Source organism: Microtus ochrogaster, chromosome 5, assembly GCF_000317375.1.
Source record: "Microtus ochrogaster isolate Prairie Vole_2 chromosome 5, MicOch1.0, whole genome shotgun sequence".
In the NCBI taxonomy this organism is placed as follows: Eukaryota; Metazoa; Chordata; class Mammalia; order Rodentia; family Cricetidae; genus Microtus; species Microtus ochrogaster.
In genome coordinates this window covers 95,187,849-95,200,531 of record NC_022012.1, presented here as the reverse complement: position 1 = coordinate 95,200,531, position 12,683 = coordinate 95,187,849, and the positions used below count along the sequence as shown (strand labels likewise).

The following is a 12,683-nucleotide window of genomic DNA, read 5'->3' as shown; positions in this document are numbered from 1 at the left end:
GAGACAGAATCTTCTAGCATAAGTTATTCAATCAGAACCAAGTAGACTTCTGTTTCTAATTTTCGCTAAATAATGTAGAATTTTGAAGTTCTCTGCCTTGAAAAGACATTTAGGTATCTATTTTAATTTAAGTTTAAGGATTGCACCTGGTGAAAATGCCTTTAATCCCAGTATGAGGCAGAGGCAGGCAGATCTCTGAGATCTGTATGATCACCCAACCAATAAATCACTTGTTTATTTCCAAGTTCTACCCACAAATATAAAAAAGAATTTGAATATATTAATGAGTGAATCTTAGCATAAATATTCCCACAGAGCTGGACATAATGGTGCACGCCTTTAATCCCAGTACTCAGGAAGCGGAGGCAAGCAGAGCTTTCTGAGTTCAAGGTCTATATGTCAAGTTCCAGGATAGCCAGAGCTGCACAGAGAAACCCTTCCTCTAAATAAATAAACACATAAATAAACAAGCAAGCAAGCCAGCCTCCAGAGTCTCCAACCAAAACAGTTCTGAAGACAGGCAATCTGTTGCAACTGTGGCTATCTCAAAGTCATTTTGAATTTGATCATTCAAAATAATCTATGGAAAAATTCCCGCTGCTATGGGACGGCATAAGAGAATAGCTTTCTATCTCGTGTCTTAAAGCAAAACATTTAAAGGATCCTAGCTCCAAATCTCCAGATGTGGGTGAGTGCACAGTCTACAGAAACCAGGAAAATAAAACAGAACCACTGCCAGGACAGAGGGGTTAGGGAGTGAGGGGGAACAGCAGGTTACAAATGGTCTGACCCGGGAAATGGAAAAGGGCAGGCTCTTTGGGGAGCAGAGTGGAGGAAAAGATGGAAGGAGGGAGGACAGTAAAATAACAATATGGATTCTGAAAAAGCCATAAGGAATCATACTATTAATTATCTACTTAAAAAAGACTACAATACATGAAATGCCATATATATAATTTTATATAATATATTATATTATATATGTACGTATGTATAATTAGATTACCTAACAAAAACCAAAACCCCGCGATACTAGACATGAGAAGCCCTCTTTTGAGTTGTTGGGCAGGAGTGTCCAAGAGACCCCCCAGAACATACAACCTATTGCTGTTGCCCTTGGTTACCCTCCTAGAGATGGAAGGTCATTCCCTATTGCTGAAGACACCATGCACTTGAGAACAGGCCCAGAGATCTCCTCCTTGCAGACAGGTTCTCATGGTGCTGGAGGGCACACAGAAAGGGAACTGCACATTAACACTTTACAGCTAATTTGTTTCTCACAGTGATACCTATTAATTCTGAAACTATTTTACATGTATCCTAAGGCTGAATAGGTTAGTAAACGGATGACAGACAGGAAAAGGTTTATCACCCACGGCAAGGGCAGTAAACAAGAAAGGCTAGAATAAACCCTGTGCTTACTGGGTCAGAGCCAGACATCAGTATAAACCCATGTTTAGCATGGTATCTACATGAGCAGATGATGCAGAAACAATCCCAGATCTCTCTGCTGACACAAGGGTACGTACATAGACTTTCTAGCCCTGTCTGCTGAGAAAGCCTCAAAGCAGTCGCTGACCAATAGCAATAAATACATCTCAGGGGCCAGATCTTGGTTTCTCATGACTATTTTCCAACAAAAGGAACCAGGGTTTGAATGGTTCTGGAATGAGTTTAGGGAAAATATAAGAGCGTGGAAAGTCGGGTAGCGTGATAAAGCAAGAAAAGTGCTCAAAAATCAAAGGACACAATATGTCAAGGGGGTACTAAACTTCAAAACGCTCCCAGTGACCAAGGACAGAACAAGACGAGCAACATAAGACACAGAATTACAACCCAAAGTATAATATAAATATACATGACTATAGATCACATAAATGGACGAATAAACAAAACAGACAAACCTTTTAGAAAAATTTCAAATATCGTTCTTCCCTCCAAGAGACAGAGCTCAACCCACTCACCTTATTGCCCAGGACAGGCTGACCTACAACAGACATCTCTACAAACCCAGAGCCTTTGTCAGGGACAGAGTAAAAGTCAGAAAGGGACACTGCACTGCTAGTGGCTCTGAGCCACATAAGGTGAATGGTCTCTAAACTGGGAAGGAGAAAATATTCTGTACAGCTGCCCAGAGAAAGGAAGCTCCAGTAACAGCTTAATTGTAGCCCAGTAAGATCCATGTTGAACTTCTGACTTAAGTAAAATAAATCGGTTATTTTATGCCACTAAAGTTTGGAGTGACTTATTAATGCAGCAACAAGTAGGAACTACTACAAGCACTATCATACCTTTGTATGTAGACAGACAACAACTTACTATGCAAAGATGGTCCCATTATAACCGCTCATGCAAGACGCCACAATGCTTTTAGCCACTGTTGAGAACACAGACTCCTACAAACAATAAGCACCAAACATGTTAAATAAAAATACTTGTAATCTACATCTCATGATATAATAAAAACTGAATGCTTGGACTTTAAGACCTATGATTACTTGAAGGTTGCATCTACTTAGGAAAAACGGGTAAACCATAAAAGATGATAAAAGGTACAACTACAGATATTGTTAGGTCCGTTTATCTCCAATACAGTGTGATCCACTGAAAGTGCATCTACGGCTTTGGAGCAACACGACCAGGGAAAGGTTCTGAGAAACCCAACACGACCAGGGAAAGGTTCTGAGAAACCCAACAGTGTCAACTTCATGGTTTCAGCCTTATCAATTTCTGAAACACTGTTTTACTATTTTTAAAGTGTTGATATTGTTTACAAATGCATTTTAATTCTTTGGGTTTACATACATATTTATGTACAGATGTGTGTATGTATATGTTGGGGTGCAAATGACACTGTGGCTGTTGTTCCTCGGGTGCTACCCACTGTAGTTTTTTGTTTAATTTTGAGACAAAGTCAACTCAACAAGTAGACTAGGCAGGCTGACCAGTGAGTCCCGGTGATCCGTATTTCTGCCACCACGTGGATTACAATTGGAGACTACCACGTGGATTACAAGTGGAGACCACCAGTTCTGCCTTTGCTCATTCATGGGATCTCAGGATGAAACAAAAAAATAAAGACCTGTGATGTCTGATACAGTAACCATTAGTTACATGTGACTAACTTGAATTATCTAACATACTAGCCATATTTCAAATGTTAAGAGTCATGTATGGCTAATGCACACAAGTAATCAAATTTTAAATTTTATTTAATTTTAATTAAATTTAATTCACTACATGGCCAGAAGTTACTGTAGCAGGTCAAATATCAAACATTTCTACCACTGCAGAAAGTTCTGTTAGACAGTGGTATTAGGTTTTAATTAAATTGGATTTAATTAGAAAAGCAGCTATCAAACTGCAGTAGTGGCACAGGCCTTTAACACCAGTACTCTAGGGGCAGAGGTGGCAGATCTCTGTAAGTTCAAGGCCAGTCTGGTCTACTGAGTGAGTTCCAGGACAGCCAGGACTACACTGAGAAGCCCCGTCTCAAAGGGGAGAAGGAAAACAAAAAAAGGGATGGAAGGAAAGAAAGCAAAGCAAAGCAGTTGCTCACAAGCCGGGCGGTGGTGGCGCACGCCTTTAATCCCAGCACTTGGGAGGCAGAGGCAGGTGGATCTCTGTGAGTTCGAGACCAGCCTGGTCTACAGAGCTAGTTCCAGGACAGGCTCCAAAACCACAAAAGCAGTTGCTCACATAACAGTAACCTTCTTTATGTGGGATCTGGGGTTTAAACTCAGCTAGTGAGACCTTTGAGGCAGTGATTTTATCTACGGAGTCATTTTCACAAGCTCACAGTCATCTTAAACCCTTAAGCTAGAAAGTGAACTGTATCAAGGGATTGTTTAAGTAGCTCTGAAATCTTCATTTATCTTCATCAGTATGTATAAAAAGAAACATAAAGCAGCTTTGTGTGATTCTTGGACAAAGCTTGAAGACTAAAGAAGACAACTGCTTAATAAAATTAGATTAAAACATTTATGGAAGTTTTAGCTTTCTTATCTGAAATCTACTCAGCTAAAAAGCAACCAGGAATTGAATTCCAACAATCAAAGCCTCGTATCTTCCTAATGAAAGGGTAAGTTTCCAATGGCCACTACCTGAGTGGTGTCCATGCCTGCAACATAATCAAACACAAAGGTCTTGGGGTCTGGGTTGGAGTGCAGCCGGAGTGTCGTCGGGGAGAGCACAGACAAGCACAAGCTGTGCTCTCCATCTGAAGGTCCTGGGCCCTCCGCAGGAGGACGGATTCTCACAAAAACTTTGATGGCATCACCTTCATTACTGAGGACCCAAACAGAAGGGAACAGGTGAGTTTGCTGGGGAAAGGAGACTATAAATAAAGAACTGTCACATCACTGCAATGAGTCCAAGTCTTAGGCCTACGCCACTGAAATTTACTCCTTTTAAATTCTCACATAACTCACACCCAGATTTATTTCCCAGCAGATACCCTCACACACCGTTACTGAAAATAAAATCAAAGGCAGCTACTTCAAGGAGCTCAGCATCGCTTTTCTGCTATTGTCCGCCTACTAGTACCTATTAATAAGTTATTCCTTCCCAAGGAATCATCACGTCATTCACTCCATATTTTTGTGGGGAACCGGGAAGGCATTGGGAAGCACGCGATTGTCCTCTACTTCCAGCTGGTTGAAAACGAACTAAATTTTGAACTAAGCATCTCTGACTATACTAAACAGTGATCTACTATACCCTTCATTTTCCTTATCATCAAGACTTTTTCTTACCTTGGCTGGGTGGAATGAGAATTCGTCCCATTTCGTAACTCAGCTAGAAAAAGAAGATAAGAGATCTGTAAGGATAAAAGCACAAGAATAAAACTAAAACTCTTACCTCAGGAATTAGGCCACAACTCCTTGGAGACTGACCTCAGTAAGTAACTTAACATGTCTTACGTAGACATCATGGTACTTAAGTCCTAATAAAAAAAATGATCCACACTTTAAACTTTCCTAGCTAACAAGACAGTGAGAAGCCTGCATCCCTGCCTATCTATCCCAGTCTGGACCCCACACAAATGACTAATGAGACTAAGTAACTTTCTCCTCAACTACTATAAAACTTCTACCCTCTCTCTGCCCTGGTCTCCCCTCGAAAGCTGGCCTGACATGCTGTCTTCTTTTTTTGTTTTTTAATAATTTATTTACTTTTATTTCATTTGCATTGGTATTTTGCCTGCATGTATATCTGTGTGAGGGTGTCAGATCTTGGAGTTAGAGACAGTCGTTAGGTGTCATGTGGGTGCTGGGAATTGAACCTGGGTCCTCTGGAAGAACAGCCAGTGCTCTTAACCTCTGAGCCATCTCTCCAGCCCATTGTCTTCTTACAGCGTATCTAAAGAACTTCTCTGCATGCTTTTGTGAACTGGGTAAATTCTTTACCATCTGAATCATCATTTTTCATGGCATATAAATGGTTATATGCCATTTCATATAACAAAACCATTAAAGGTAATTATAAGTGCATTTATATACTAACTGCAAAGCCTAGGCTGGGTGACCAACAAAGGACAAAAAATTCATTATGGAAATCTTTTCTTCAGAAATTGATATTCCTCGACTTTCTCAGATCCCTTATATCCACAACCAAATCTTGGCCTCATTTCTCCTCCCCATGCTATCCCGGTCCATTATTCTGGTAACCACATCCAGTCTCATGAGTTTAAAAGCTAGGTATAGATTGATGATTTTCAAATTAATAATTAATTAGAGACAGGGACTGTTAGTAACAAGAATAAGCTATCAGCCAAGCATTTATAACTAATAATGAGTCTCTGTGTGGTCATTTGGGAGCAGGCTGGTGGGACAGAGGTGACCAGTGGTCCCGATGATAAACTCGGCCTATAAATGGCCCCCTACATAGGGGGCCAGATATTGCAATTTCTTTTACTGGCTATTAAAGAATGAAACTCACAGACAAATATTGAAGAATACAATCTAAGAAAATCACAAGAGACTGTGAAACACACCACTACCATTTACTTCCCCAACTCAAAAAAAGCCAACAACCTTCCAGCCAGCCTACTCTTCTCAGGGGCCTTTCTAGAGCCCATGGGGGTGGGGGGAGCATGTGGAAACACACACTCTATGATCCACTCCAACCAGCTGAATGTGAACGCCACTTCTCCCACCACCTGTCGGACCAACACTTGACTTCACTGAATGTCAGAGCACAACACAGACAAAATTCCCATACCTTTCTTGGCTCTGTTCAGCTTCAAAGAACCTCTTGTTACTATTACTATCATAACACATATTATTCTTCCACCTTATAAAGCATACTTCAAAGGAGTGCCTGATCCACAGTAACACACAATATCTCTGAATGAATGAGACCAGAACAATAATAAGTTCTACGCATACAAGAACTGAAAGCAAAAGGTTATCACAGAACTTTATTTCTGGAGATCATCCCTCAAATCGACACCTGTGAAGCAGGAAACAGACAAGGCGACCGACCAACCCACCACACCTCTGTTCACAGTTCTCTCAAACGCTGGTGACAAAGAAACAGCATTTCTGTACCTGGAGCAAAAGTGAAAAGAAAGACAGACCAGGACACAAAAGGAAGGCTTTCATGTTTCAAAAGCTGAACTCTGAGACCACACTTTGGTTTATCCTTATGAATAGAACACAGCCTTTCAATCTGTCAGCCATGACGGAGTAGCAAGGACGCAATGTACTTGTGTTAAGTGACTAGGAAACTGAACAAAAAAAATCTGCAGCAAGTTCTGAGACACTGGACAACAGGCAGCATAGAAAAGCCATCCTGAGAGGAGGAAACAAAGGCAGCGGGAGAATCTAAGCAGAGCTCGCTGACCTGGCTGAACTGAGGAGAAATGGTTTGGCTTGGGAAAGTAAATGCAGCTGGACTCTGTGGGACAGAAGTTCACATAGAGAGCAAGCTCTGGCTCTCCAGAGATCTCCTAAGTACCCAGACATCAACAGGCATGTATGTGCAAGTTTTCAGTAAGTCAAGTGGATCCCAAAAGAAAATTTTTACCCATTCCCAGCCCACCCCCAAAAGCAAAGCTACCTGAACAATGAGATAAAATGAAGAATTTCAGAGAGGAGGCCAGGGGTGTACACCTTAAATCCCATCGCTCCAGAGGCAGGAGGAGCTCTGAGCTACAGGCCAGTCCGGTTTCTACAGCAAGCACCAAACAGCTAGAACAATGCGGAGAGATCCCATCTCGACAAACAAACTGCAGAGAAGTAGGCAGCTATGCACAATTCCCAACTGAAGCCTGACGGGATGTTCTGAGTTCATCTTTCATGTACTCAGCCACTTTGTTGTGCTCCCTCTTGACTCAAGGTTAGCGGAAGTATATAGCCTTATCAGGTCACCATTCTCTGGATACATTTACTGTAAATTTTTTTCAATTTTGAGGTCATTGATGTGGCTGCCTAAAAACATGCTAAAGACTATTCACAGATATTTTATTCATGTTAATTCAACCTAGAAACCCAAATTCAAAGAGAGAGAGAGAGAGAGAGAGAGAAAGCCCCTCAAAAACAGAACAAATTGTAATATGCTCACCTAACAGAACACCAGAGAGCAATGAAAAAGACCTAGCTGCCGCTGCCTACCACAAATGCCCACAGATACAAAATTTCACAAAAGTCATTACGAGAAGAAAGAACGTATGTACCAACCACATGAGCTTCAAGAATAGATAGGACTGCTGAGTGGTGATAAGAAGCAGAATACTGGCGAGGCTGAGGGGTTACTGACTACAGGAACAGCTCTATTCTATTCTATTCTATTCTATGGGAGTGGAGGCAGGAGGATCAGAAGCCCAAGAACATCTCCGGCTTCACACAAATCTTAAGACCAGTCTGGTTTATGTGATATCTGCTTTTAAAAAGGATTATAATAAACACTGTGATGATACAGAAAATAGGATGAACATTTAAGATCCACAACGTACCCATTCGTATGCTTAAATTCCCGTAACACTAAAAGTGGCAGAGGAAAAAGACTGCTTTACACTGAGAAAAAGATCACACTGAATTGTTCAGATAATGGTGTAATAGACTTAGAGGTAAATCAAGCAACTAACCAGGAAACAATTACAATTTGACAAAGAGGTACAAACATGAACACTACTGTAAAATTCAAACTACAATTTCACAATTTTCTCAAGCATCTCCTCATTCCACTCTCAAATCTTAAAATCAGCCTTAAAAAACAGATGACAGCACCCATACACAGCAGATCATGACCACTCAGAATGCCAGCTCGTAGTCTCCAACCACCCTCCCAAGGGCAGGCACCTCGACACATACACCATAATTAAAAATAAAGAATTTAAGAAAGACAGCCTACAGAATTCCGCAACACAAGAGGTGGCACTTACACACAGTGGAGTTGGGGGATTAAATCAGTCTCTTCCAAATGAAAAGAGATTGAGAATGTGGATCAGTCTACCCATAAACTGCAGGTCCCTTCTCCATGGTTTTTATCCCAGCCACCATCTAGAGTCCAAAACCACTAACTAGAAAATTCAGAACTAAACAAATCATAAGTTTTTTATTTATTATCTTGAGACAAGCTCTCAATATGAAGGCTGGCCTCAAACAGCCTATTCTCAGTAGCTCGTCCTGCTACACCGTTTAGCCAGGGTCTTGGCCACGCTATATACCGCTCTCCTAATAATCTCAGCCTTCTGTTATGGGAGCAACTAGCTAACTGACAATGCTTGCGTGCAAGTGACTTTTGGAAACTAACTCTGTCACACTGTAGCAATTCTCTCACCATAGCGCCTCATGACAAAAGGAAAGACGGCTCTAAGGAACCCTTTTACATAACTTACTATTGTATATTGCCACAGCTGCTGTATTTTATTATCAGCTTATCTCTGAGTATACTAGATTTACAGAGCACAGTTATCTGTCTATAGGGTTCTGTGCTAGGATGCAATTCTGGCCTCATGAATTCAGGAAATCTTGCCGGATGAAGTGGGAACTATTGTAAACAGATGGGTTGCAATTCGCTTTAAAAATCCCTCCTCTGAGGGCGGGATTCCCTTCCCTTCGAGAAAGTTGGAAACGTGGGAGCATGCAGCAGGTGGAGAGCGCGAGGGTCCGCCCTCGGGACACTGACACAAGAAGAAGCCAGCAGGGACACAGCAGTGTGTGCAGCGCTGGGAAGGGCGCGCAAGTGAGCAGGGGCTGAACCCGGGCGCCTGCGCTCTGCGTGGAACTCGGGTTAGCTCCCGTGCGCGCCGCCATCACTCCAGCGGGGCGCCCTAGGAGCTGCCGTCCGCTGACACCGGGGTTGGCCAGCGGCCATGAGCTCACGACTTACCTTTCCAGCCAGGGGCCATGGCGACCTCCGCGCGGATTCGCGACCGCCGTGGCCGCTAGGATCCTCCCGCCAAGATGGCCACGGATTTGAATTTGGCGCCGCCCACGCGTCACGCCCCCCGAGGGCGTGGTTGGGTGACGCCAGCGTGCGCAGACGTCAGAAGTGCGCGCGGGCGACGGCGCCTCTGCCCTGCCGGGTGCGGTGGACGCTTACCGTCGGAGCCGCCATGAGCAAGCGGAACCTGGTGTCGTACGTGCGGCCCGCCGAGCCCGCCTTCCTGTCCCGCTTCAAGGAACGAGTCGGCTACCAGGAGGGGCCCACCGTCGAGACCAAGGTGAGCCAGCCGGAGTCGCGCCGCGTCGGACCCGCGTGCCCACGCCACTTCCGGCTCCTCGGTTCCCCCCCACTCGCGACCCCACTCGCCACCGGACCAAGCCGGCCGGGCCTCGGACCCCAGGTCTCTCGCTCACAGTGCTGTGTTTGGAGATGACCTAGCCCTCAGTAACTTAGGACGGCTTCCCCGTCCTTTTCTTTCTCACTTCCGGATCTCACTTTACGTGAGCAAGATGATGACAACACCGTCCCCTTTTTCAGAGAAGGAAACGGAGGCCACTTGTTTAAATGACTCGAATCTGAAATCTTTGGGGGAACCATCCAGGATTAGAAGCAGAATCTCTGCTGTCGTCCAGGCTGCGTGTCTCAGGATAGGGCGATGAAACAGTACTCATCAAAGGAATCTGTCCAAAAAAGACCGTAAACACAGTGTCGTTCCTGTTGCCTAGGAGCTATGCACACATCACATGTGTGTCTTCTAGAGGCTCTTTAGTCTTGAAGGCAACATAAGTAAGGGTTGGCGTGGAACAGCGGCGTGTCCTAGACACAGTGTGAGAGACAAAGGAGGCAGAGGAGTGGAGATGGTCACGGACTGTTAAGTACTCAAGTTTGGAGGGTGGAGTGGTCTAAGGCCAACTCACGCAGGGTGTTCACATTACAAAATGAAGTACTGGGCAGTAATTTGAAAAATGAGGCGGGCGGTGGTGGCGCACGTCTTTAATCCCAGCACTAGAGAGGCAGAGGCAGGTGAATCTCTGTGAGTTCAAGGCTAGTCTGGTCTACAAGAGCGAGTTCCAGGACAGGCACCCTGCCTCGAAAAAAATAAAAAGAAAAAAAAAGATGATTCTATATTTATCTCAGTGTATTATATAAAAACTTTTTTAGTTTAAATATATATGGTGCCTAGCTTTTGAAAAATATGATTTAGCTGACAAAATGCTACATTTGTTACACGTGTACAATGAGACAGGGTACTGCTTGAGAAATTTCAGAAGTTAAACAATATGTATAGCATTGTTTATGTATAAAACTTTTTACAGGGGGAGGGGAGAGAAGTGGGAGGAGGGGTGGAGGTGGAAATTTTTAATTTAAAAAAATGTCAACATGACATCGGAAAAAAGAAAATCTCATATCATGATCAAAAAAAAACCTTTTACATAATTTGTGTGTCTTTGAAGAGCAGTTGATAAGGTATCTACTAAACTGAAGCGGTTAGGATATTAGATGAGCAGAGGTAGGAAAAAGTAAGTTTTGCCTGTTGTTTTCCTTACTTTGATGGCTTAACTGGTGAGGCTGAGTTATGTTTGTCTGGAGTTTTGTTTTTTGTCAAATTCAGACAAGACAGAAGTGAAAAATATTGATTAAACAAAGAACCAGAGTAGTTCTGCACTCCCTTGAGTGGGCTAGATAGAAGTGAGTGCCACTGGGCATGCCAGGGTTATTGGTAGGTAGACCTGTGTTCTGTGTGGTAAGTTAGGCTCTTTGGAGTTAATTCACTTTATATTCATTTCATGGATGCCCATTTCACTTTAATAATTATTGTCACAGTGGCAGTGGTTATGTTAAAGGTCAGCAACCTACACATTACACTTGATTTTTCTGTAGAAAATCCAGCCTCAGCTCCCAGATGATGATGAGGACCGCAGTGACAAAGAAGATGAGCAGCCTCAAGTAGTGGTTTTAAAAAAGGGAGACCTAACAGCTGAAGAAGTCATGAAAATTAAAGCAGAAATAAAGGCTGCCAAAGCAGGTAATGTCCAAAAGTTATCTGATTTTTTTTTTTGGCACCACAAGAACAAAAAAAAAGAGGGTTGTTTTTTTTTTTTTTTTATTTCAATTGAATAGAATGATTTGTTTGAAGAATGTGGCCTTTGTTTCAAGCATTGGCTATGGTGCCAGATGTGTAACCTTGGGCAAGTTCCCCATCAGTGAAATAGAGACAATAAATGGTCCTGCCTTAGTGTACTGTTTAAAGTAGCCATTTAACAACCAGTCAGCAAGATTTGTGTAATTCATTAGTGCTGAAGTGTAGTTGTTATGTAGTACACTTATATTGTTCCTAAACAGGTGTCACATTGTTTTAGGGAGAAATATTGTTCCAAACACATTTCAGAATACACCCTGAGGACCTGGAAAACAGCTCGGTGGTAGATTGCCTTCTTAGCATACAAGACCCTAAGTTCAAGTGTCACCCTAATCTTTTCTGTCATCAGCTGGGGACTAATATTATGGGACATGTTAGTGACGTTTTACTGAGTGGTGGCTTGTGTTGGGTACGGTATAACCAGAAGCAGTAGAGCAGACTGAATTTAGTCAAAGGCGTCCTTAAATACACTGTGGCTTTCTTCTTAAGTACACTGTACGGCTTTCTTGCCAATTGACTCTTGGTTAGCAGCTAAATAATGAGAAGAAACTTCTCCAGCTTTTCTTTTCTTTTTTTGTCACAGAGGAAGATCCACCTCCAGCTGATGGGAGAATCGTATATCGAAAACCAGTTAAGCGTTCCTCGGATGGAAAGTGTTCAGGTTTGACAGCAAGCTCCAAGAGAAAGAAAACAAATGAAGATGGCGTAGATAGGCAGGGCCCAGTTAGAAAGAACTCACAGAAGCAAATAAGAAATAGTAGTCTCCTTTCTTTTGACAATGAAGATGAAAATGAGTAAGTATAAACATGTGGACTTGGTTTCCTTTGAAAGCAATGAGGTATTTTTTAAAACATTAATTTTCCTATGTCTTAAAATGACATTTTCCCCAAGTACTTCAGGTTCATTGCAGAAAGCCTCAAAAACACAGAAGACAAACTTGAAATAAAACCCATCCAGTAATGCACCCTTTACTGGAAATGTTAGACATTCACTACTGTTAACATTTTATTACCTCCCACCTGTGGGTATGTATATATGTAAATTATATTTTTAAATAAAACTGAGATTGTCGTATATGTTGTGTCCTGCTTCTTACTTATAATTACAGCATTAGAATTTTGTTGCATATTTTAAAAATCTAACATTAATA

The 12,683-nt window shown here is 42.4% G+C and overlaps 2 protein-coding genes across 2 annotated transcripts in view; one reads left to right on the top strand and one right to left on the bottom strand.

The window, feature by feature from the left end:
* The window catches only part of Kif15 (kinesin family member 15), a 53,091-nt gene extending 43,681 nt beyond the window's left edge, over positions 1 to 9,410 (bottom strand). Inside the window, exons 1-4 of the mRNA XM_005348151.3 lie at positions 9,337 to 9,410; positions 4,755 to 4,797; positions 4,104 to 4,287; positions 2,320 to 2,396 (exon numbers count right to left, since the gene is read on the bottom strand). Coding sequence (XP_005348208.1) covers positions 2,320 to 2,396; positions 4,104 to 4,287; positions 4,755 to 4,797; positions 9,337 to 9,355 — 323 coding nt within the window. The 5' untranslated portion in view covers positions 9,356 to 9,410. The remainder of the gene's footprint in view (positions 1 to 2,319; positions 2,397 to 4,103; positions 4,288 to 4,754; positions 4,798 to 9,336) is intronic.
* Positions 9,411 to 9,495: 85 nt separating this feature from the next.
* On the top strand, positions 9,496 to 12,601 carry Kiaa1143 (KIAA1143 ortholog). Its single transcript, XM_005348150.3, has 3 exons — positions 9,496 to 9,670; positions 11,275 to 11,419; positions 12,117 to 12,601. The coding sequence occupies exons 1-3, from the start codon at positions 9,563 to 9,565 to the stop codon at positions 12,329 to 12,331; spliced, it is 468 nt and encodes a 155-aa protein (XP_005348207.1). The 5' UTR covers positions 9,496 to 9,562; the 3' UTR covers positions 12,332 to 12,601.
* Positions 12,602 to 12,683: the final 82 nt, after the last annotated feature.

Bases quoted from the DNA above. Each gene is read 5' to 3' on its own strand.
- Kiaa1143 (XM_005348150.3), top strand. From the start codon at position 9,563: ATGAGCAAGCGGAACCTGGTGTCGTACGTGCGGCCCGCCGAGCCCGCC. The intron at 9,671-11,274 runs GTGAGCCAGCCG...ATTTTTCTGTAG, and splicing joins GGCCCACCGTCGAGACCAAG to AAAATCCAGCCTCAGCTCCC. The intron at 11,420-12,116 runs GTAATGTCCAAA...TTTTTGTCACAG, and splicing joins AATAAAGGCTGCCAAAGCAG to AGGAAGATCCACCTCCAGCT.